The 24,803-nt window shown below is 34.0% G+C and overlaps 2 protein-coding genes across 4 annotated transcripts in view; one reads left to right on the top strand and one right to left on the bottom strand.

Moving 5' to 3' along the window:
* LOC120353828 overlaps window positions 1–24,803 on the bottom strand; it is a 37,749-nt gene that overhangs the window by 2,824 nt on the left and 10,122 nt on the right. Inside the window, exon 1 of one of the 3 annotated variants that reach the window (XR_005572635.1) lies at window positions 17,440–17,508. The exons of the other annotated variants lie outside the window; for them this stretch is intronic. The gene's annotated coding sequence lies outside the window, so the exon portion shown is untranslated. Of the gene's footprint in view, window positions 1–17,439; window positions 17,509–24,803 lie in introns of those variants that run through there. 3 annotated transcript variants of the gene reach the window in all.
* Window positions 1–24,803, top strand: part of LOC111056942 — a 117,639-nt gene that overhangs the window by 86,782 nt on the left and 6,054 nt on the right. Inside the window, exons 3-4 of the mRNA XM_039438961.1 lie at window positions 9,627–9,860; window positions 15,100–15,165. Coding sequence (XP_039294895.1) covers window positions 9,627–9,860; window positions 15,100–15,165 — 300 coding nt within the window. The remainder of the gene's footprint in view (window positions 1–9,626; window positions 9,861–15,099; window positions 15,166–24,803) is intronic.

The raw sequence follows: 24,803 nt of genomic DNA, 5'->3' as shown, positions 1-24,803 counted from the left end.
GGAATAAATAGAATTATAATTTGTTTTTGGTGGTATTCATCCTATATTATTGGGTAAGAACGTTTCGAATATTGTGAAGAATGAGAATACATTATTTGAATCAATTTGTGAAAATGAGAATTTATATGAAAGCTAGGAAACTTTGAACATAGATTTTGTCTAGTGACAAGTTACTTCAGGCCTTGAGAAGTAATGAGAAAAATGTAATAATGAGTGAGGATCTAATACCGCTAATACCATTCTATCAATTCAAAAAATATATTTGTTTAATGATATTTTTCAAATTCATTTGATTGTAATGAGGAATGATGACTCAACTTCATATACTATCAAATTAGAAATATTTTTCATGTTTTCTTTTTCCTCTTTGTCCGTCTTTATCATCATCTTCATCTTTATACTATCATTTCTTCCTTTGTCTGTCTGTACATAATTTCCCTTTTCCACTGTAATAGCAATCACTTTCATAATCCTCTTTTGAAGCAAACATGAGTAATAGGATTTTTCCAATTTCCTCCACAGACTTTTCCTCTCAAGTGCCCATTTCCTGTGCGCGTCTATCGGTTTCCAGGTTAAATGATTAGTTTTCCGGAGACACTCGTGTCTCTTTTCATTTTTCATCTTCTTGTAGCATCATAGCATTCATACTGTTATCACTAATTTGACGGCATAATGATAAATAAAATGACTCGTGACAACACAAGACAACAATAATTATTTATTGGGAGAGGACGAGTGATTTCCATACACTGAGATTCACTCAGAACTGATAAATTCTTCTCCATTCCAATCAACATTTCTACTACTTTCCCAATAACGGTTACGTTTCATAATTGATCGTTTGAAAAATTTCTAGGTTGTAAAAATTCAAGGCTACCCACATTTTATCGATAGTTCAGCATAATGGAACAGGTATATTCTCATAAAGATACAGGTTGGGTGATTACATTTTTTCATGAGAGTGTTAGGCGGAATTTTAATGGAGCTATTGCTTCAAAAATTTATTGCATCAGATTCAGCCCCGAGCTATCACGTAACGATTTAGAACTTGATACAAGTACGTAAGCTACTGAAACTTGATTCACTGGTTCATCAAGTGATATTGCTTGGGAGAGGCTTCTGCACATGTTGTGCGTTGCGAATTTTAGACATACTTCTTGGAAGTTGAGATTGATTGAAATTGCTGAATGTTGATAAGTTCTCTTTTCGTTCGACTTGTTTTGCTTGTAGTAGACTCATATGTACCGTTTCATGTTATTGGTCTGGAAAGCTCTACTTACCAGAAGAAGCCCATACATTGATTGTGAACCTAGATAGTTTAAACCTATACCTAGATTGTTTATTCTATGTCTAGGCTCGAAATGCTTGTACGTAGTAACTCATGAGCATCGAGAGCATAAAAATTTCTTATTCATAGCTCTATTCACAAGTACTACTAGTGCATATAATAGTGGTGAAATGGACGCAAACTCCCCCCCCCCATGAGAATATTAAATTGGTAAAAACCTCAAAACTCGCAAACCCCGCCCCCCTTGAATCAGAATGTAAATAGTAACAATGTGCTGTTCTTTTTTCGTTACCCCTCCAAGATTTGATTTTTGAGCCTCAAGAAGAATTTCAACGACACAGTCTGCGTCCACCCCCCCCCAACTTTTTGTGTGCATCCCTGTATAATATAAATATACTCTACTTATCATAATCCACTTGCAGTACAATTCTCACTATCAGACATCTCAACCTGCTCTCTATGATTCATGTTTATGTTTATATTCTATGGATATATTTAACTGTGATTGCTGATTGAAATCGATTCCAAATGTTCACTACTAATCTTATTACAGATCAATGTTACAATTACATTGAGAAGTATCCTGCAATCGATATCAATAACAACAAATGTTCACGATCGTTTACACAAGTAGCATAATTGGAGCAATAACAATGAAATTGGGCCTGTAGGCATAAGATAAATCTCGAACAATGTACTGATCATAATGTATTGTCAATCTGTGAAACAAGTTGAACACAGTCAGTCAATCTTTCAGCCTTGTTATTTCGCTCAATATTCTGAACTGCTATAGTGAGATTCAATTCAAACTGTCAGTTTTTCATTCGAATAATATGAGCTCTCCTCCATTCAACTTATTCTGACAGTTTTGAGTGAATCTACAGCCTGCCAGCAACAGTTTGATTGACTTTAATCTGGCAACACTACTTATGAATAACATCAGTGTTACCCATGCAACCAATGCTGACAGTTCTATGTAATCCTGAATAAAGAATTTTTCAAACAGCTAGTATATTTGAGGTCGGAGAATGGTTGAGTAAAACCGCAGCTGATAGTGAAAGTACCAATCAAGGTTTTTTTCAGAAAATTGAGAAAAAAACGAAACCCGGATAATAGTTACCGGAGAAAGTGCAGAATGCTGACAACAATATACGTTGTTATCACGTTTTTAAATGACAATTTTTGTAGAACTTCTTTGTATGACGTGTTATTCAACCTCCTTTACAGTGGAAAAGTGTGCATAAATTAAACCGTGATTATCCATTGAAAACGCGTATAGCCTGCCTGGTTCTTTGAAGGAATTATGTGTTATCTGGTTCACAAGTTTTTGGAGCGCCAAACAAGGAAGTGTACATTGCTTTTCTTGTTTGGATTTGGTTCCTCTACTATTATAGTCTACACTAGATGACCTGATTCCTAGGAATTCTCAGTGGAATGAGTGTAATAGGGTGTTATTATATGCAAGAAAACCAGAATACAGTTTGCTATTGAGGGACCCTATAGGCTATACTCCTTAAAATTACTAGGATCTAGCATTCATTATTGTTCTAGATTTAGTTTGTTTCAAAGAACATTCATGAATGGATAGAAATCGTAATAAATTATTGTGATCTGGATTCGATCAAATTGATCCAATAAGCTTTTATAATATGGAAGACTGATGTTAAGAGTTCAAAATTAAGATTCATCCAGGAGTTTTCTGTATCATGAAGCTTTGAGTCTATAGAGAGATTCGCGTTATAAAGTCAGTGCTCAATGGAAATGATAGAAACCCATTGTTGCCAATTCTCCGTTTCCAACACATTTCTGTAGTACATGACTGATTCAGGTAAACCAGGTTTGTCAGGTCTAATATTAACTATTGTTGATTATTGTTAATCATGATTAATTCTATCTCAAATAATTTATATTCTATTCATCTGTTTATCAGGGAAATAAGCCTCTATCTTAGCATGATTGAATAATTAATTTCAATAATAGCGATCAATATTTTGCTAGTTCATTATAATTCTTCATAGCACACGAATGATTTGGCAACGATGCAGAGTTGGAATAGAATAGAGCTATCTACTTTGTCCAATAACAGACAAGGATGGCAAATTATAAATGGTTAATCGATGTTGAATCAAAATCAGGTTTTTAGGATGTATCGGAAATATGTCTGAAGCAATAATTCAGAAATGACTGCCAAGAAAGCAGAAAGAAGAAATCATGTTATGATTAATGAATTTTCATTTATTTATTCATTTTCTGTACAAAACTATAATAATCATAAAATTATGACATTGGATGACAAAAACTAGGATGAGCCTGTACTATTTCTCTCCAAAAATTTCTATTGAATGTTATTGTTATCCGAAGGTTGAGGTTATGAATCACACACTGACTGCTTCGTAACTCAATTTTCGGTCCAGGAGTATGGAGTAGCAGAAAGGAACATTTTCTTCAATAGACAATGCTTATTATCTTTCACACTTGTTTTCTTGGTTCTCATTTTGTACTGAGAGTAAATTTTGTTATCATGGCGATTCTACTGCTTAAGCTGCCATTTTGTCACACCGTTGAGTGGGAGGAGACTGTCTAGCTGGGCCAATGGCAGGCGTTCATGCCCTTGACCAATAGCAGTACTCGCCTACTAGTATAAATTCTGCTGCTCTTGTATTTAGTTTTTTTAGTTTATCAGAGATTGACAATGGTGTAATAACCGAAACCGGTCTTTCTAAGTATCAATAAATCTGTGGTTTTTGACAATTTATTAGTCTTTTTCATTCAAAATTTGAAAATTTTGAATTCTGAAGGTTGACGAATGTCGGATAATGTAGAATACATTTGAATACTTTAAATGAATCACTGAATGTATCACGATGAATAGGAATATTGCACTTATTTGGAAAATTCTGCTTGGACGTTAGAACTTTTGACTAAAACATAAAGTGAATTATTCAATATTCTTTATCCATGCGTAATCAAAATAAACAGGATAACTGTGATGAAAGCATCCCAGTTCATTATCTTTCACATTGAAATTAACAATTTATCAAAAATTGTTTAATCTTTATGAGCATCTACAATCAACTACTACATGATTATGCAAAACCGAAAAATATTAAATAATCAACAACTTCATCCTTGACATGGAAGATGACTAGTTTTTTTTTGGCAAACCCGCAACCAAAGTCAGTTACACCATCATTGGCTGAATGGATAGTATTGTTGTTATATATCAGCAATGCTGACAGTTTTGAGTGAATCTCACCATAACAGATCATGCTGTCATAGTGTCAGTATTGGTTGAATGGGAAGCATTGATATAAGATATATGGAATTCTGACAGATCTTAGTGAATTTCATCATATTAGCTTATGTTAAATATACCGCAGAAGCACTTTACATTCTCTCAGGTCAATCCTTGATTACTGGGAGTCCTTGTCAGTGCGTGCCTTATCTAATTTACATTGGCGCCTTGACCCGTCGCAATTTTTACGAATCCTGATAGGTCAAATTATAGATGAGCGTGAGAAATAGAGGCGAGATGCGCCTGCACTGGAGCTTGTTTGGTGACAATTAGGTTTGGCAATTAACTGAGGGTTGGTCGTCTGAGTCACGATTGTTTGTGGCACTTATTATTTCTTTGTAATCACTATCAATGATTTCTTTGGAACTGAAGTCGAATTCTAGTTTCTAGGTTATGGTGAGATTCAGTTTGAACTCCAGCATTGGATGAATGGGTTGTGAAGATGTGATGTGTAAGGAACAGTTCAATGTGGATCTTACTAAATTACTTGTTGTACACGAATGACACACAGTCAATATTCTTCTTTGCTTTAAAGTAACCTTGAGAGAGTTAATGAGGTAAATAACCTGAGAGTCTCAAGCCTTTATCTGTCTGTAAAAATTGATAAGAACATGCATCATGTCTAATTCATTATACGTGATTGTATTGAATCTATTGATCTATAGAGATCAATAATTAAACTACCGTATTTAACTATACTAATCAATTTATTTGTAGTCTTACTAAAATATGATTCACAAGATGATATACTCAATATACAGTACCTTCATATACTAAAAAGGTTGGAGAGTTTGAAAGCACTAATAGTATCAAAATTCAATTTGTAAATTGAATCAATTCGTATGTATTTTCATCAATACTAAAAGCTACTCTCATGTTTTCCAATACCTTAAATATGGACATGATTAGTTTCTTGGAAGAACTCCTATAAATGTTGTGAATTTTCTCACCTTTTGAGTTTGTACTATTCTATAGTTTTTTTTTTCTTTGAATCGATGACATGTCATATCCTACACTACTCAGCATAGCTTGAATACGTAGTGCTTTATAACGAATAAATTGAACTCAACTTCTTTCAAAAGCTTTGGTTGAACAATTTATGATTGAATTTCATGATTCATCATATATTATATCATATAATTTGAAAATGATAAATCAAATTAATATCCTTATACAATCAACTACCCTTGATACTTCTACGACTCCATTTGAATTAATGTAATCTGAAATGAATTTAATCATCAGCATTCGAACAATTGCAATATCATACTTCTTTTACCCCTGGATTGCTTGAAGAAAATAAAAAAAGAATAATTATAGCAATGGGAACACATTAAAAGACCACACAAACTAACTCTGTAGAGATTGGATGGAAGGACTCCGTGATATCAAGCAATACAATTAACTGACACAAATAACACAACACAGAGTTTCTGCTTAGAGCATGAAAGTATTCAGTGATTTCAAACATTGAGATAAACCCGACTCAAAAACTGTACGCGAGATAACTCAGTTGTGCAAAGTGATTTAGCAGATGGTGGAGTGAGCAGAGCCAAATTATAATGGCGGCGTTTGTAAACTTGAGTGTGCCGTTATTGACCTTGGCGTGACCTTGGAGACTGGTGACCCTGACCCCGAATGACCTCCATACACCTGGAGCCGCCTTCCATGATAATATTCTCTTTAAACTGTCAGCAATCCTGAAAGCAGTGCTTCTTATTCGACCAATGCTGGCAGATGGAGCGGATTTCACCCGAGCAAGTTTGCAAGTTGGAATGGGATGGGTGTGTGTGGTGTGCGAGAGAGTTAGATGGTAGTGATGAGAAGTTTGTAAGTGAGAAGAGGAACAGGATGACAGAGAAAGAGGATCTGATAGGAAGAGAGAGAGAGAGAGAGTGTGTGTGTGAGAGTGTGAGAGTGAGAAAGTGAGTGAGAGAAAATATAAAGAAGAAATGAGAGAAACGGAGTGAGACAAAGATGAGAAATTCAAATGCATGATGTAAGGGGAGATTTTGTGCATTGTGAAGGAGGATGAGACTTTGATGAGAAGAGTAAAAGAGATGAAAAATTGAGAAATAAGAGAAGTAGTAAAAGTATTTGGAATAACATGATAGAGGAGATTGGGGGATCGGGGAGATGATGGGGGAAAAGATAATTCAAAAAATTTTAAGAAAAATTATATCAGATTATAGGCGATATTGGAAAGTATTGAGAAGTGAGATAACCAGAAAAGTGCAAACCAGGAGGAGAAGAGACGTGAATGCAGTAAGTAGAGAGAAATAGTAGAATGGTATTGATTATGGCTTGATACAGGATGAAGGAGTACTGTGGATGATAACGATAAGAATGTGAAATTGAATTGAAGGAGAAGTATTTGGTGATGAAGAGTAAGAGAAAGCAATAGAAATGGAGAAGAAAGAGAAGAAAAGGTTGATGTACTAGTGAGAGAAGTAGTAGAAGATAATAATAAATCGAGAAGAGCATAGAAGTGAGAAGTATGTTGAATTGAAAGAGAATTAATGTAAATGAATGTGAGAGAAGATGAAGATAAATCCCGTGTGAAAGTGTTGAGAAAAGCTTCAGTGATTGGGAGACAAAATAAATACTTGTGACAATACTTATCAAGAAGAGAGAGTGGAGAAGGATTTGAGAAGGAAGCAAAGGATTAAATAAGTTAAAAAGGAGAAACATAAGAGAGTAGATGATACGGTCATTATTCTGTACTCAATTGTGAGAGAAAGAAAAAGAGGAAGAGGAATAGTGAGTGTGAGAGAGTGTATGTGAGAGAGAATGAGAAAGACAGGAAGAGATCGAGAAAATGAGTGAGAATAGAAAGAGTGAAAAGTAAGAGAGAATAAGAGAGTGTGTTAGAGGGTGTATCTGGAAGAAAAAGGAAGATTCTACTCGTAACAATCAGTGACACAGCTTGTCTAGTTTATGTTCTCATTACAGAACACGTGCTGTGCCATCCATAGGTAGATCACTTCACAAAGATAACAATTAGTTTCTGTTCAGCTGAACAATGTAGTTTTCGCGTGTAGAAGACGAATAAAATTGTCGGATCGACTTGAATTTTAATTTAAAATTAAATTGAACTTAAAGAGTGCTTTGAGAGTGATACAAAACTTGAAGCGGATGAATTCATCAATTTATTTAAAACTTAGATTCATTTAGAAACTTATCAGTGTTTAGATTTTATTTTTCCTTAGATATTCTGAGGAAATATATCGATTATGAGTGTTGTTTAAATTTTGATGTAGGCTTCTGCAAGAGTATTGTGACTATGTTTACCTGGATTTGAAGAGATGAACACATTTTATTCATAATCTATCTATATGAGAGCGGAATGGAACCCATTTATTTACCCACTTACTCTTCAACAGAAATTGAATCAAAATCTTTGAAATTTGGAAGCTATCTCACTCTGAAGGCACACTAAAAAATTTATTTCAATTGACAAAGACTCGCACTGAATCTGCGTCTCTCAAGCTTTCTCATGGTTCATCCTAACCAATCAATAGAAAGTAATCAAATTTTGTCACATCGGAATTTGGAATCGGAATTTGAACATGTTTGTGATTTCACAATAAATGAGTGATATTTTTGACAACATCCTAATGTTTTCGTAATGGATAGATATCACAACCATTCGCCAGCAACAGTATCTTAAGTTCTTTAAAGCTTTGCTATAGATACGCCAATCAGCGTTTTCTCGAGTTAATCGAAAGCTAATATTGTCAGAGAATGCTACAATTTCAAACAGATCAAATCAGAGTTATAATTCAATTCAATTTAGGATTTTTGTGTTAGGATGTCTTCATGTAGAAAAGTTTGTATACGAAGAGAAACGTTTCCAAAGGAATATCCAAATTCGTTTTGAAAAAGAAAAGAATTCTTCTAATGACTAGATTTTCTAACGAGCTATACAATCGCACAATTAATCAATCAAAATTGCATTTCAATGTCTGGTTATTCTACGAACAGGCATTTGATCAGAAAAAATCACAAACATACTGTATTCCAATCAGAATTACCTGATGGAATGAAGAAAAGTGAAGTTGGTTCAAGATCTAGAATTAAGTAATACCCTAGTATTCGTAATAAGTTGAGAAAGTGATTCGTTAACAAGATTGGTTACCTTGTTAAATTTAGTTGTAAAAAGTTACATGAATGTTGAACATTCCAAGATACTTTCTAACTTGGAAGAATCTCAAAGGTTTATCAATGAAACATACTTTCTAACTTGTTATAAATCTCTTCAATCAATGTTTAATAGATCAATCTTTGAATTTAAAATCCATTTATTAACATGCTGTATCACACTTGCGGCTGTAGTAGGTTACGTCAGGATGAAAGTATCAAACATCTGGAGAAGATCATTTTCTCTACAAGATTGAGATTAAAAAGACCTCGATTACAACAATCTTAATATATTTAATCTTCTGGTATCGTTCTAGAGAATTCTCCACACGTTTTTTAAGAATAAACTCACTTAATATACTTCATGTACGGTAATAATTGTTTCTTCATTTAATCAGAGAGCAGAGAGAACTCACTACTCCTTTATCTCTGATTCAATACTACTCATATTCACTTGTTAGGGCTAATGGCTCACTTTCCTTCTATTGTGTTTTAATTGCTACTCATGTATGAATTGTATTAGAGAAATATTATCTGTTGAAGTACAAAGGCACAGGGATAGAAATTTATAAGTAAATATCACTGAAATTCAATTTTCAAGAAAATTTACAAATACAATACTCAAGTATTCACTCGTACATCACTAGTAGTATTGATGACTGTGGGATTAGGAAGTATCAAGGATCGAGAAGTAAATTAGAGCTTTTTTCGCAAAAAAGTTTGTCGTCCATCTTCAATTCGATTTCTAACACCTTCAATTCAATTCCTGCAGAGATGAGGAGAGAACGAAGCGAATACTGAAGTAGGCCTAATCTACTGACAGTGAAAATCATATTTAAAAAAAATATATTATTGTAAACCTTCAAATTAGATTCCTAACTAGATTTTTCTTCGTTTTTGCAGAGATGGGAAGAAAAAGAAGCGGGCAAAGTGGTGGTGTACACAACAACAATGGGAACAGTGAGGGAGACGTATTTGCGCTGCCTGAAAGTGCGCCAGATCATGCGGACCAACCTGGTCAAGTTTGAGGAGCGCGATGCCTTCATGAGCCGCGAAGTGCAGGCGGAGATCAAGGAGAGGATGTCCTCCGACCTGGTCGCTCTGCCTCAGGTATTCGTCGAGGGACAGCATTTGGGGGTGAGTCAATAAAAATAATTAATGAGTTACAAAATCAATAAAGATTCAATTATTAAAGTGAGTAAATACCATGATCAATGAGATACTTAATAAATTAATATACAGTTTTAGTAGAACAGTTGTAGAATTGAGTGAATAACCATGATTGAAGAATCACGAATTTAATAAAAATACAATTATTGTAAAACAGTTACTGTAGTGAGTAAATAACCATAATCAAAGATATACAAAATTGATGAAGATAGAGTTATAGAAGTGAGCATATAACAATGATTAATGAGTTACGAAATTAATAAAGATTCAATTATTAAAGTGAGTAAATAATCATGAACAATGAGATATAGAATTAATGAATATACAGTTACAGTAAAACAGTTATAGTAGTGAGTGAATAACCATTATTAATGAGTTACAAAATTTATAAAGATACAGTTCTTGTTGTGAGTGATAACCATGATTAATGAGTTGATACATTGATAGTTATTTTTGATATTCATTGATAAAATTGGACTAGTAGAGCACAGAATAGGTTGAACTGCATATTTAGTCCTGGAAAAACTCTAATATGTGGATTTGAAGAGAGATATTTAATAAAAATCAATAGAGACACAGTTATAGTAAAACCTATGGAAGAAGCTGTCCGGGGGAAAATACTTGATATTGTAGAGGAACAGGAGAAATTGGGCCTTACTCAAAAGAATTGAATACTTTCATTGAAAGAGACACGTCCTATTAGTATCTTCAACTAATTGATTGATGAAAGGAAGAGTGGGAACTAAGGACAGGTGTTCATTGGAATAAAAGGAATTTTTTGTAGTGGAGATATTACCTTGGAACTTAGAATATGCATGTTGCGCATAATTGTCTGTTCCACATAACTGTATGGTATGAAGGAATGGACTTCGAACTTTGAAGGCATCGAGGCGTTTAAAATGTTCTAGTGTTATATAAGATGTGGAGAATACCACGATCGGTAAATGTGACAAATAGGATGAAAGGAGTGTGAGGCTTTTTCAACAATAAAAAGAGTGAAATGAAAATATATTGGACATCAAGTGATGATGAGTGAAAAAAACGAACTGATGTTGGGTAATATGTCTGATGATGATATATGGCTCATCATGTTGGGTAATATCAAGATCAGGGAGAAAAGGAGTGTAGGACGTAGAGGACTGTCCTGACTGTGTAATTTGAGAGATTGGTAAGGCTGCAAATCGAAGGAGTTCTACCGGGCTCCAATATTTTAGTGACGTGAGAATCGCTGTGATGATTCCCAACCACCGATAAACAAGAACGAACCAAAGAGGAAAATCCAGAAATATAAAAAAATCAATAATCGTGATCTTGATTATTCACAGTTGTGAAAATTGGATTGGAAAGTTACTGCTTCTACTAGAAAATTTTCTGATAGTACAATTTTTAATTAACTTACAAGAGGAGAATTGAAATTCTAAAGATCCAATTCAGTTAATCAATATTGAAGTTCATGTGGATGGACCGTTGATTCCTGTCAGTATTTGCCAACATGCAATGCAAATATTGATCAACAGCAATGGGGTAATCAACTCTCTTATGGAACTAAACTTTTAGTTTTCATTTTAGTTTCTAACTTGCATCGCTCCATAGCCTACATACTGAATTACAAATACATGATCCATGTATGCATACTATGCGATAAGTTACTCTATTATATAGACTCTACAACATACGATTGGTGAGTTGAACGTTATAAGAGTAGGTTTAATAACAAGATTACGTGAAAATCAACTGTAAAACTCACTCCATTATTTGCTGAGCCTGAAATAAAACTGAATGAGATGTAGTTTTCAAAACTTAAATCTACCTTTGCTGAAATTAGCCTGAGTCTGAATTTACTTAGACTTCCAAGTCCTGTCTGAAAAATCAACAATGTGAAACCTTTCTGATTGAAATTTGTATGAATTTTCAATATTATGATTGAATATTTATTCCAAAAACAATACAATAGTTGAGCAATAACAACATGTTTAGCATCGTTCAATAACCATCTATACGATTGTTAACAAAAATGGTTCATTCAAATTGTATTTCAACGTATCCATAGTTTAATTTCTCACAAAAGCTAAATCGCCGAATAAACATATTTTCAAACTTGAAGCATTTGATAAATAAGTCGCTTATAAGTTCTTCCATTTTCATCCTTAGTTCTTCGCATAAAGCTGGCTTCTCTAGCCAGCCACAGAGACACATCTTCCGCCTTTTTGAGACTTTTATCCAGTATATTACTCTCATTCAGATTGTTCGATCTATATAAAATCTCCGCAGGAATTCTGAATCACACCAACAATTTCTATCAATTAGAAGATTCCTCTCCATGCGATGGAGCCTACACCACTTTAAAGGAACACTAACGTTTGGTACAAAAAATCGAATTTGGCTCAGTAAAACGTTTACAGTTCCAATTGATGAAGACTATTATTTTCTCATACACATAACGTGGAAATAAGAAATAATTATAAATATTATTAAAATAACTATTTTTCAATCTGAGAACTCTACGCCATAGAGGATTCCAACCTCAACAATCAATGAACCTCAATCAATGCCTTATTATTTTCGTATGATCAAAATATAATTTATTAAAATAATGAAAAACTTTTTCCCATCGATAAATCTCTCACTAGATCTCAACTGGACCCACCTTCACAATCCCAGCTCTTGTACTTTATTATCACTTTTTCCTAAGGAGTGATTCATTTTTAACTGTCAGCATTTCTTATAAACAACTACAATGCTTCCCATTCAACAATTGCTGACAGACTGGAGTGAGTCACACATTGGATTCCCCCTCAGGGACTCCTTCAATTTTGAACCGACTTTTTCTTACCCTAACACTTTTCCCTTTACCCTTACCCTACTAATCCTACCCACTTCTTCTTCCGTAGTGACCTTTCCAGCTGGTGTCAAATACTACTTGACAACTCAAACACTTTCCACTGTTTGATATCAACACCCACGGGGAAATTCACTTTATATTGACAGAATTCTTGGTGAAAGAGAACAAAGATCCCCGTTCGTCCATTGCTGACAGTATGTGATGGGTCTCATCATGAGACTTCTACGGTACCTAGTTGATTTCAGAGAATTTCTTCTCATTCTCCCTCGCTCATCAACTGATATTTCCGTTCTTCCTTTACCCATACTTACTCTTCCCTTTTTTATCTTTTCTCTCCTATTCTCCTCGTTTTCTCTCTCCCCATTCAGTTCAATATTTCTGTTCTTCCAACTGCTACTTTCTTCAATTCTTGCCTTCCTCTTCGATTGTTTCTCATTACTTGCACTCATTCACGCTGAATTCTTTTGAAGTATTTTCGCCCATATTGCTCCTATTTACACCTACCTGTTTTGTTCCTCATTCTCAATTTCTTTTTTCTATCTCATTTCGCTCTACCATTCTTCTCTCTCTCTCTTCAGCTTCTCTTGTTCGTACTTCTCCAAAATACTTTTCTCGTTCTTCCAATTTCTTTTAACTCTGTCTTCTCTCTGTTTCATATCCATAATTTTCCACTATTAAATAGTCAACTTGAATTTAAAAAAAATTCTTATAGAGTGAAAACGCACTTATATTGGTAGCTACGATCATTTCGACCTGTTGTTGGTCATCATCAGACAGTCTGTTTTTTCCTTTGAACTCTCCTCCGTCTTTTTCTTCTCATCCTCTTTCTCTTTCTACTCTCCTCTCTCACTTTTCACTTCTCCACTCATTTTCCTTCAGCCTCCCTAAGATTGGATCACATTATTCCTTTTTTCCAATTATCGCCCCCTCATTTTCCATCCATTTCTATCATTGTCTATCATTTCTCCACCCAATTTCTTCCATTATCCATATTCTTATTAGTCACCTTATCACCTAACCCCTTTCCTTCTTTCTCCACCTATTCTATCTCCTTTCCCTTCTAGCTTGGATTTGTCTTTTTTTCTGTTTTCCATCTCCTTCATATTTCTTCCTTCTTCTCCCCCTTCGTTCATTCTCCTTACTTTTCTTCTGCAATGTATCCCCCCATCAACAACTTTCAAGCACATGCACCCTATATACAGTATTCCACAACCCCCTCAGCTGCAATTCACTACGATATGTCAGCATTGTTTGAATGCTGTACATTGATGTTATAATATATGAGGAATGCTGACACCACTGTAACAAGAGCCCTGTGAAAGGGTTCAGCAACAGCCAGAGCTGCTCCTGACAGGAAACTCACGGACCCGTGGGTGTTATTCTGCACCATTAGGCGAAAGCAGTGAAGGACACACAAAGAACAAACTAACAACTGAACACACTTTTGTCGCATCTCTTTCCAGCAGGGGTTGACATTTAAAATGTGACAAAACACCTTCTAAACTTTCCACTTTATTGGATGGTGACTTCCTACTGAATTTCAGCTTCCTCAAGGTTCAAGCGACTACTGAAATATAGAAGCTTAATTGGAAGAAGCTAGAATAATAAATATTGATGGAATTGGAAGAGCTATTAATTGGACGGATAATATATTATGAGATACAGTAAACGCATCTGATAAGATCCCTACACGAGATCTATAGAAGTACATAAAAAGAGATAGAACAATTCAACTAAAAACATTATAGTTAATGAGTGAGTTCTAATTCTGCAATCTCTTCATTGTATCTAGTAAAAAAATAATTCAGTAATTTAGAAAATGTAATGCATTTATTATAACGGTATGAGAAATAGATTTTTTTCGTGGAAAATCCATTGTTGGCTAGAACAACATTCTGATATATAACTATTCTATATTCTGATTAATAGAGATAGAACTGGAGAAGAATTATATATTACAGATGGAATAGGATATATATCTGGAATTAAAAATAAAAAAAATTGTGAAATCATTGACGTATGCTTTGAAATGAAATGCAAGTACTATGGAGAAAGGGATAGCCTACTGTTTTAGATTTTCTAAAGTCAAGCTAGGATTGTGAGCTATTCACTACTTATTTACTGATCTCAGCACGATACAAGTGGAACAAGTAGTGCTATGTACGTTTAGATACATTCTTCTTGTTCTCAACGCATTAGAAAAAATATTGAATTATTATTTTAAATTATTATTATATGATGCATTGTTTGAGATTTTATTGTAGATTCAAAGGTGATATTGTGATAACCATCCACCCAGGCTAGATATTGTCAAAACCAAATTACTTTATTATTTTTATTTTATTTCAATCTTATTTTTCCCAGGATGCCGAGGCAGTGGAACGACTCAATGAAAGCGGAGAGCTGAGGAAAATTCTCCAACCATACAAGGTGAGAGTCGTAAGCAAATATACTGTCAAAATATCATATTCGATTCCATATTTATACTAGAGTTTCTAATATTATTTCTCATCACGAATGTACTTATGTATTGATAATATATACACATACAAATACATATCGATTTATATCATAGTATAGTTTTGGAGAAGGCATAATAAATATTCACATGCTCAACTAGGAATGAGTAGCGAATAATAAATTCACGATATTGATAGATTGAGGAGAAGGATTTGTATTATATTTTCCTGTGTAAAGGATTGTGTGGATAAAAAAATATATTCCCAGAACGTAATAATTGGAAATGGAAACGTCCTGATAAATATTATTATTTTTTCAACAGTGGGAACATGTAATTGAATAGGAATAATACGCTATGTAGAATTCAAAGAGAATACGAACTATTCTCAACTACAAACATTCAATATTTGTAGTAGGTATAGTAGGTTTCAAAATCTCCGTTTTGTGAGTTAGTAATAAACAAATGAAAGCTAGTACCAAGGTTAAAGCTAGCAAAGTGAAATGAAATTATGACATGAGAATTAATGAATGGGAAGAATAACCTCCTCCTAGTCTTTCATTTGTCTCCCCCGTAGTCTTTCTACGACTCTCTTATCTCTTCAGCACCTCTTTCTCTTTATATGCTCATCTCTCTCCCGAACTCACAGTTCCAGTAGTAAGCAATGATGCATACACAACACAAACCTATCCATGTCTCATTTCTGGGAATCACTTTCATAATATTATTCTGCGTGTCCCAATCACTCTGGTGAGATTCACTCAATAACTGTCAGTATTCCCTATGAATAACAACAATGTTTTCCTATTTAAGCAATGCTGACAGATTGAAGTGAATATCAGTCCGGTTGCCCTCAATATCAAAGCAATAATGTAATTCCTGTTGTGTTAATGGTGGGGGGGGGGGAGCGTAGTGTTGGTCTTTGGTGTAAACGAGGGGGTAAGGGTGAAACCCTGTCAGTGGAAAACCCACTGTTGAGTGCAAATATCCCCAGGTCACAGATTGTATGTCAATTGCATCTATGCAAATGCATTCCAAGAAATAAATAATGATTGCTCATTTTTGTGCATGCTCAAAAGTTCGTGTTCTGTTAAAATGGAAGATTTCCCGTTCATCAAAAATTATGCAGGATATTATTTATCACTTCATGGATTGTTTTTATGGAATCAAATAAGCGAAATGATATTGTGTATTGTTGAAATAACGGTATCTACTAATTTCGTCTGATTTCAGTTCTTTACAGAACAAAATGAGCAGACACAGGTTTATATGAATATTGATAAATTATGGCTAGTTTTGATCTAGAGACTAGTTCTAATCAGAGAGTAGCCTATAGAATGTAATGTAGAGGTGGAGTGTATATAATGTAGAGGATGTAAAGAATGTGTAGAGTGTAAAGAATGTATGCATTACATCCTATACTCTCTGGTTCTAATTGCAAAGTTGTTTTGTTCTCTTACAAAAATTCAGTATAGTCAGAAGACATTGATGCACAATGTTTTCATGAAGATTTCTTGTTTTTATAGCTTCAAATGACGTTTTCTAAGATTCTACTGTCTCACTTTTACAAAATGATTACTGTAGTTAGCCGACGGTATATTATATTCTATTCAATGTCAAACTTTCAGAATGAGAATTAATCATTCAATCATTGATAGATTATGAATAAATTCATTGAACAAGATGGTTTTTAATACCATTCATGGATGAAAATCGATGGAATACAATTAAATTTTGAGTGATATGACTATGTGACTCATACATGAGGTAAATTTGTGAGATTTTTTATTTACATAATTGATAAATAGAAATAATATTGACATCCGTTTTTCTTCGCTACTCATATCATAGAATAGTACATTCAATTATTGGAATAATATTACAAAAAACCTGAATCACAAAAATAATTCTTTCCATATTGTATTATCAGCCTATCTTTCATCCTTCCGCACAAAAATTCTTCAATTTCGTTTCTATCCTTCTCTTCATGTTTATCCTTGTATCTTAACCTGCTTTCTGTTATCATTAGAACTACAACCTACTTCGTCTCTCACTTGTTTGTGATATTATGCTTCAAATAACGACTCTATGCTATTGATAACATCTCCAACATTATCTTGAACATTGAGTTAGTGTGAACAAAGCAAGAAGACTGTGTCAGTATGTTATTAGACTTACCGTTCTTTCTCGCTACTCATAACATATGAACAGTACAAATAATTATATTGAACACAATAGGCACTTACTAAGAAGTATGTTGATGTTGGAATGAACACAAGTAGTATGGTACGCTACACGACAAAATACAGTAAACTGAAATTAGCTAATGTTGGAACAGCATGCATGCTAATATGGATCTTCTCATTTTGTTTCTCCTCATGTATTGTCCTTCTTCTTCTTTCTCCATTTCATATAATATTATTCTCCTCCCGCTTATATGTTCTACTTCTCTTCACCTGTCCCCTCCCTCTGTACTATTCTCTTTTTCTCTTCTACTATTATTATTTTATCCCTAATAAACTCTCCATTTTCTCATCCCCGTTCTTTAATCAGCAGTTTTCTCTCTCAACTTCATCTTCTTTATCCTTTGCTTCACATCCCCTCCAAGTTCATATCATCATCACTAAGACTCCCTTCAATAATTGAAGAATTATTCTGTTTCTTTTGTCTTCCAATAATAATGTTTTTTTTTCGATATTCAATCTAATAGATTTTTCTTTCATCACCTGTGATTCTAATATAGCACCTCCTTTTCAGTCTTCTCTTTCAGTCATATTTCATTCTTCTCTCCATTAATTATATTATTTTTATTGATATTATTCTTCTCTCAGTGCCGGTTGCACAACAGCCGGTAAAATTTTTACAGTGATTTATTCCACGAGAACCAATCAGAGAAGCCGTCTTTTCAAAAACGCCTTCTCTGGTGGTTCTCGTGAAATTAATCACGGTTAAAATTTAACCGGCTGTTGTGCAACCGGGCCTCAAATTGTTGCTTCTCACTTGACATATTTCTCTTTGCCCTTCTTTGTTCCTCGCTTCTCCTTATTTTTTTCTGAATCGCTATTTCTCCTCTCCTCCTCTTCTCCACCTCTTCTCCTCTCAAGCTCCCCATTTTCTCTCCCCTCTCATCCTTTCATCTCTTTCCTCCTTCTTCTTCTCCTTCTACTTCTCATGAGCCTCTCTTCCATAGTTCTCTTTCCACTTCTAGAACAGGATACAGGAGAATTCGTCGTCACCATCTTTTCCAATATTACTCATACTTCTCCGTATTCTTCCTTTGGTTTTCCCTCCTGATCCTCTTCCGGATTGTTCTTCTCCATCTTCTTCTTCTTTTAAATATATCCTTCATCTCCCTCATGTCTCCTATTTATGCATATGGGATTCCCAAATAATCATCCAAGTAGTTTCAAAAGTAACGGACACTCTAATGTGAGATTCTCTTGTCAGCATTTCTCATATAAAACACCAACGCTCTCATTCATTCAATACTGACAGATCAAAGGGAATTTTACTATAGGAATGCAAAGATAATAAGCCACTCAGTAACTGGACCCGGTAGAATTGTTATTAGAGAACCAGTTATTCTTATTATTGCCATTTATGACAACACATTTTGAGGCTGAGCACACACCTGTTGAGTTATTATTTAACAGTCACGTGTTTTTAACTGTGATTTTCGAGTTTGACCCAGTTAGGAAATGTGGGACAAATTAACTTGAGTGGTTTCTCCAGTTTTTGAAAGATTCCGTATAACTGAATGAGTTGTGGGGGAGGGGGCTGTTGAGTCTTTTGGAAATTACGAAGGGTGAAGAAATTTCAAGTGGAAGTTGAGATCTGGATTTGATATCAATATTCAATCTAATTGACTCTCATTTATGAATGGAAGATCTGTTTAATGTGACTTGAATCAGTCCTTGATTACCAACTATTCATGCAAGATGATTAAGCATTCCATTGGAAAACATTGAGAGATGCCAATATCATCATGATATATTTAAAAGAAATTCATCAGAAACTTTTGTTCTCATATAATTAGGTTCAACTTATAACTTGTTCCTCTATCATTTCTTTTCACCTTCAAGGTCTTATTCTTATTTGAATTATTTCATAAGTTCGAAATGAACTCACATATAATTTTATTGTATTTCCGTAGTGTATTATGTTATATATGTTATACAAAGGAATAATCAGTAGATTTATGCAGACTATTTAAATAATTCATCAAGATTGATTTATTTTTATTTCAACACTCTACCCCAATTTCCCACAATTGATTATCTCTATCACCCATCTCCAATCTCTATCTCATTCCATCTTCCATATCCTCAATCTTACAATAAATTTTAGCTCATTTTTATCATAACCAGTTAACCCATATGATTGGATGATAATTTGTTAATTTGATTTTCCGGCGCACAGGATTTTCCTTGCCGGTGATTGATTTCTTTTTTTTTGCTGAACGTTTAGTTTTTTTTGTAATTTTTTTTTGTTTTGACGAACCAATAAAGAATTTTTGAATTGAAAGAATTAGTTCTTCTTTGAACATTCTTCCCAAATTTATCACTATTTTTCATTCTCTCCTTCCTGCATTTCATCTCTTATTCAATATACTATATTCTCTCTTTTTCTCGTTAATCTCGCAATTTCGGCTACCTTATTAAAAATGCATTCTCAATAATATCACAACAATTCATATATTTGAATCAACCATTATCAGTTTTGTTTTGGACAATTTCCCCAATTTTCCTCTATTTTCTTTCTCACCTCTCCAATCCATATGATCCACCACCTCCTCCCCTTTCTTTATCTCTTTCTATCTTTCTTTATCTTTCTCTCTCTCTTTCTCTCTCTCTCGCAATTTCAGCCCGCATTGTCGTAACCGAAGTGAAATCGATACATACGGTCATCTGCAGGCCTGCAGCTCAACTGAACAGCTATTGTCGCCACACTTTTTTATCAGTTGCGCGCTGAATATTGGCAAACATTGTAGTGTCATGGCGGCGTCGCTCCTTTCATGTGCAATCAGCCGTTAAATTGATGGCAAATTATTTTTTTCTGATCGCTGATCAAGAGTGTTTTCCACAGTGGCACCCGGCAAGCGAGATTATATCAATTACCCGGAGATATCCGCTTTGTTACATATCACTTTACTCCCTCAAACTCAAACCCTCACTCTCTCTCACTCTCAAGCCTTCTTTCTTCTCTCTCTCTCACTCTAAACAGATGAAATCGATGAGAAAAAGAGAGGGAAGAAAAAATTTTCAGAGAAAAAATTGTGAGAGAGAGAATAATAATTACAATTATTCAATTATTATTTTCTTTCTCTCTATTTTTTCTCTCAAAACCTTTTTCTCTCCTCTCTTCCTCACCCAAATTTATTCTCTTTACTCGCCACTATTCATCTGTTTTCTCCTACCTCTGTCATACTTTCCTTGTCTCCCAACTCTCTATCCCTCTCACATTTCTACTCTGGATACCATCAAATTGATGCTTTTTTCTCAAATAAAAGAGGTACTCTCTGTTATCATCGAGAGAATAATTATTATGTCATTTGTATGTTTGATTGGACTATTATATTTATCATATTTTACATTTGACGATAAATCCAGTAGACTACATTATTTTCTAATTGACGATATTCAATTTTGGAATTTTTTTATTATATGCTGTGTTGAATAGATATATATTTTATTTCAACTTTGTTATGTTTTAATTCATATTTTTGTAGTTGTTATTGGAGTCCAAAATAGCTAAAATTAATTTTGGAATACATTTTTCCATTTGTCATGCTATTCGGTTTCTGTAAATGTATTTATGAGTGTGGAATAAATTTTTTTTGGATAAATGAATTTCATTTGTCAAATAAATACAGAAAATGTTTACAAAAAACAAATACAAGTATATGCTACTGCACTTTAACTAAGATACATACATAAAAATTAAGGAAATGTTAATTTATTCAAAAGGAAATTATAAAGAAATGATATCTTCATTCATGATATTATAAATAATAGTGTTATTAAATGAAGACTTCATTTATGCTCACATGCATGAATACAGTAGGTGAGGCAAAAGCCCGGCAAAAGGAAAATTCCTAGTGCGCCAGTGTGAGTCGTAAAATCAGCTTATTCAGAGTAATATATAAACATTGAATTTTTTTTTCAATTTGAATCTGAATCCATATGAAATCGACCATCATTCCGCTTATAATATGAGCCTATATTATAGGTACTCAACGAAAAATTTACGTTACAAAGTCACACTTTAAATGAAAATCCTCAGAATATAGAAACTTAAAAGATAGAAGCTCTATAAGGAATAAAGCAATACATAATGTATTCTAGGTAAATTGGGATAAACTATTCACAAATTTATAATGGAAAAATCAGATTTATGGAAACATGTGGAATGTGAGAAAAGATAGCGAGATTTCCGCAAATATCTGATATTGGCACTCAAATAAAATATAGATGTGAATAATGGGGCCAATAAACGTCGAGAGAATCATATTGAGAGATGCAATAAAAAAACCGAAAAGATGGTAGTGATCAACAGGATGTCCGTAATTTGATAATAATGAATTTTTTCCGGGTTCCGAGAAGTGGATAATCATTCTACGAGAAAACTTCAGGCAAAGTTCTCCATACAAAACCCTAACTTTGCTCTTATTCAGCAATATTGAAACTTTCCAGATCGTCTCTCTATGATTGCGAAGTTAATAAAACACAGTGGAAGTTGATAAAGAAGCAGTTGAAGAAGTAAGTAGAGAAAGAGAAAGTGAGTGAGAGAGGAAACGTGATGGAGAATGAGAGTGAGAGAAAGATAGATATAGAGTGAGAGAGAGTGAATAAGAGAGTTGATTGAGTGGCTCTTGGACTGGGTCAACGGAGAAATAATTGTCAAAGTTTGTGAATTCTTCGTTTCATTATTCGCTTTCAAGGAAATGCGGATGATGTTTTCACTGTAGTGGTATTCATTCTATACTGTCAGCATTGGTTGAATGGGAATAATTGACTATATCCATAAGGAATGCTGACAGTTTGAAGTGAATCCCACTATAGTCGGTTGTTTACCCGGGAGCATTGATTTATCACTATTGACATACCAACCTCTACCTATATTAAGGGTGGCTATGCTATTTATGACCCCAAATTCCTGAACTTTCACTATAAACTACACATTGAGTGACCCATTTTCCATTTACTGATATATACACTGGAATTGGGTTATTTCAATGACAATATAGAAGAGGTAACATACTAATAAACCATTTTGAAAATGCATAATTACCAGTATTAGAAGGTAATGAGTGGATCCAATGAAAACGATTGTAACTTACTGGGGTTAAACCATAGACACCTCTAATATATTAGAGATGGCCATGGCTAAACTCATTTATAAACATTCACATGAACATGTCAGGCTACAAGAATTAGAGATAAGAGACTCTACCTGATAGAGATGATAGTACTAGCCTATATTCTCTCTATAATTCTACCTACCGCTATCATGAGCATTTTACCGGCTATCACTCATCCTCCAATGCTTTTATCAATAAGAAGTAAAATGACTCAACTTTAAATTGACATGACAAGTCCTTATACCCCTTTAATAGGAGGTCACTGGATGCTTTAAATATCAAATATCATGGTCTCTACTATTCCATGATTGGAAAAATAAATGAACCGTGCAATAACCGTGTGATAATTAATTTCAGGAGTCATGATTAGGGTAACCAGAAACCAGGAATGAACTCATCAGAAGTACTTGAAACCAATTACTTTTCAATTCTTATCGTATTTCACGTCACTAAGAAAAGGTATTCGATGGGTTGACAAGACCACTTATTAACAATTTGAATATAATTGATAGATTTGAATAACGGGAAAACTATACTTAATACAGTGCAGTATAATTCATTTCGTTACTAGGATTAAGTGACTTTATAATAATCATGAAAATAGCACAATCTTACATTTCATGATAACAGTATGTGCAATGATAAGCGCACCATATTTAGTGATATCTAATGTTTTGTTATTGGTGATGAGAGAATTCGAAAGGAAAATGTTTATTTGTTTCGAACAGACGTAAACACGATGAATATTTGTGTACAAAAGGTTTGTTTATATTTTATTTTATCCCTTGTAGGAAGTCAAACAGATAAAGAGCAGTATAAATCAAGCTGTCGATATATTTTAAAAGGGGCATCGTGAAAAAGCGGAGGATTTTCGAGATTTGTCGAATTGTGAGAATTCTCTACGCCGCTATAAATCACCTGCTGACGAGCTGTTAAAAATAATACTTTGTTTCAAGGGCAGGGTCAACGGAAAAAATATGATTAATGATCACGTGAAATTTGCGCCTCAACACTCACTTTTCAACTTTTCTCACCCACTCTTCTCACACTCAAGCTTGCTTTCTCTCACTCACACACTAATCCTCACCTAAGCTCTCTTTCTCTTTCTCCGACCCTATTACTCTCTTTTTCTCTTCATTAGACTACCAGTTTTCACCCTTTCCTATGAAATCCTTCCCTTGAAAGCTTTTAAAATCATTAGCTGATGCCCTAAAAATAGAAAATAAGATCACTCATCACGCCAGTTTCATTTAATTTACGGAAATAACATGAATTTATAAAAATAAACATAACAGTCGAATTTAGAGGTATCTGTGCCGAGTACTTTATATTACTTTGATTCGAAAAATAACCGCTAAATGTACTTGAGTTCCATTCTACATAAAACTTAAGAACAATTCCACAATACAGTACTATATAGCTGTTATGGCTGGGGAAATTCCTCAGTCCATATACGATTCTACACTTTTCAATGTGTATGTGCAATATAACATCGTTACATCCTAGTTTTTCTTGTAGAAAACGTTCCTCAATTTTATATTATTTAATAGCCAAACAATCGATACTTTCTGTTAGTACGCGCTGAAAACATTTTCCAGTTCTACACTACTTTCGAATGTGTCTTTTTTTCGACAGTTTTTGCAACTTAGGGTGCGGACAGACTGGTTAAAAAATAGTCGTCCACAACGAACCGGAATGATTTGTTAATAACCGTGAAATAGGAGAAATCACTTTGGGTCTTCACATTGTTGATTCTTGAAACCAGTAACTTTACGATTTTTTTACGAAAAATGTTATTATTTTTGGTCGCAGAAACAAAACTCAAACTTCTAAGGACTCAGTGAGTCGAGTGATATTATAATATTCCAGAAAAAAATCTCAAAATTATCGTTTGAAGATTTTTATGCATTGTATGCAGAAGCATATGCGCCATTACTATCGCTCTCTTCTGAAAATAGGACAGGTTTTATTTTCTGGCAAGATTTTCCTATTACCGTTGACAGTCTGAAGACTCACATTTAAAAAGCGCATGTTCCATCTTTTTGGGAACTATCGGCCGACGAAAAAATCAACAGCGTGAAGCCAGCCTTAGAGTCGCTTCTCGCATCCCCTCCGTCATCGCTCCTTATCTCTCTAGTCATTCTCTCGCAAACCTCTACATTTCATCTCTTTTCGAACATTACCATCCATATGTATTAAATTTATATATATATATATTCTGTGATTCATATATAAAGTATTACGTCAACC

This window comes from Nilaparvata lugens, chromosome 12, assembly GCF_014356525.2.
Source record: "Nilaparvata lugens isolate BPH chromosome 12, ASM1435652v1, whole genome shotgun sequence".
Classification (NCBI taxonomy): domain Eukaryota; kingdom Metazoa; phylum Arthropoda; class Insecta; order Hemiptera; family Delphacidae; genus Nilaparvata; species Nilaparvata lugens.
Note: the sequence above shows the minus strand (reverse complement) of the source record. Positions and strands in the feature narration are given on the sequence as shown.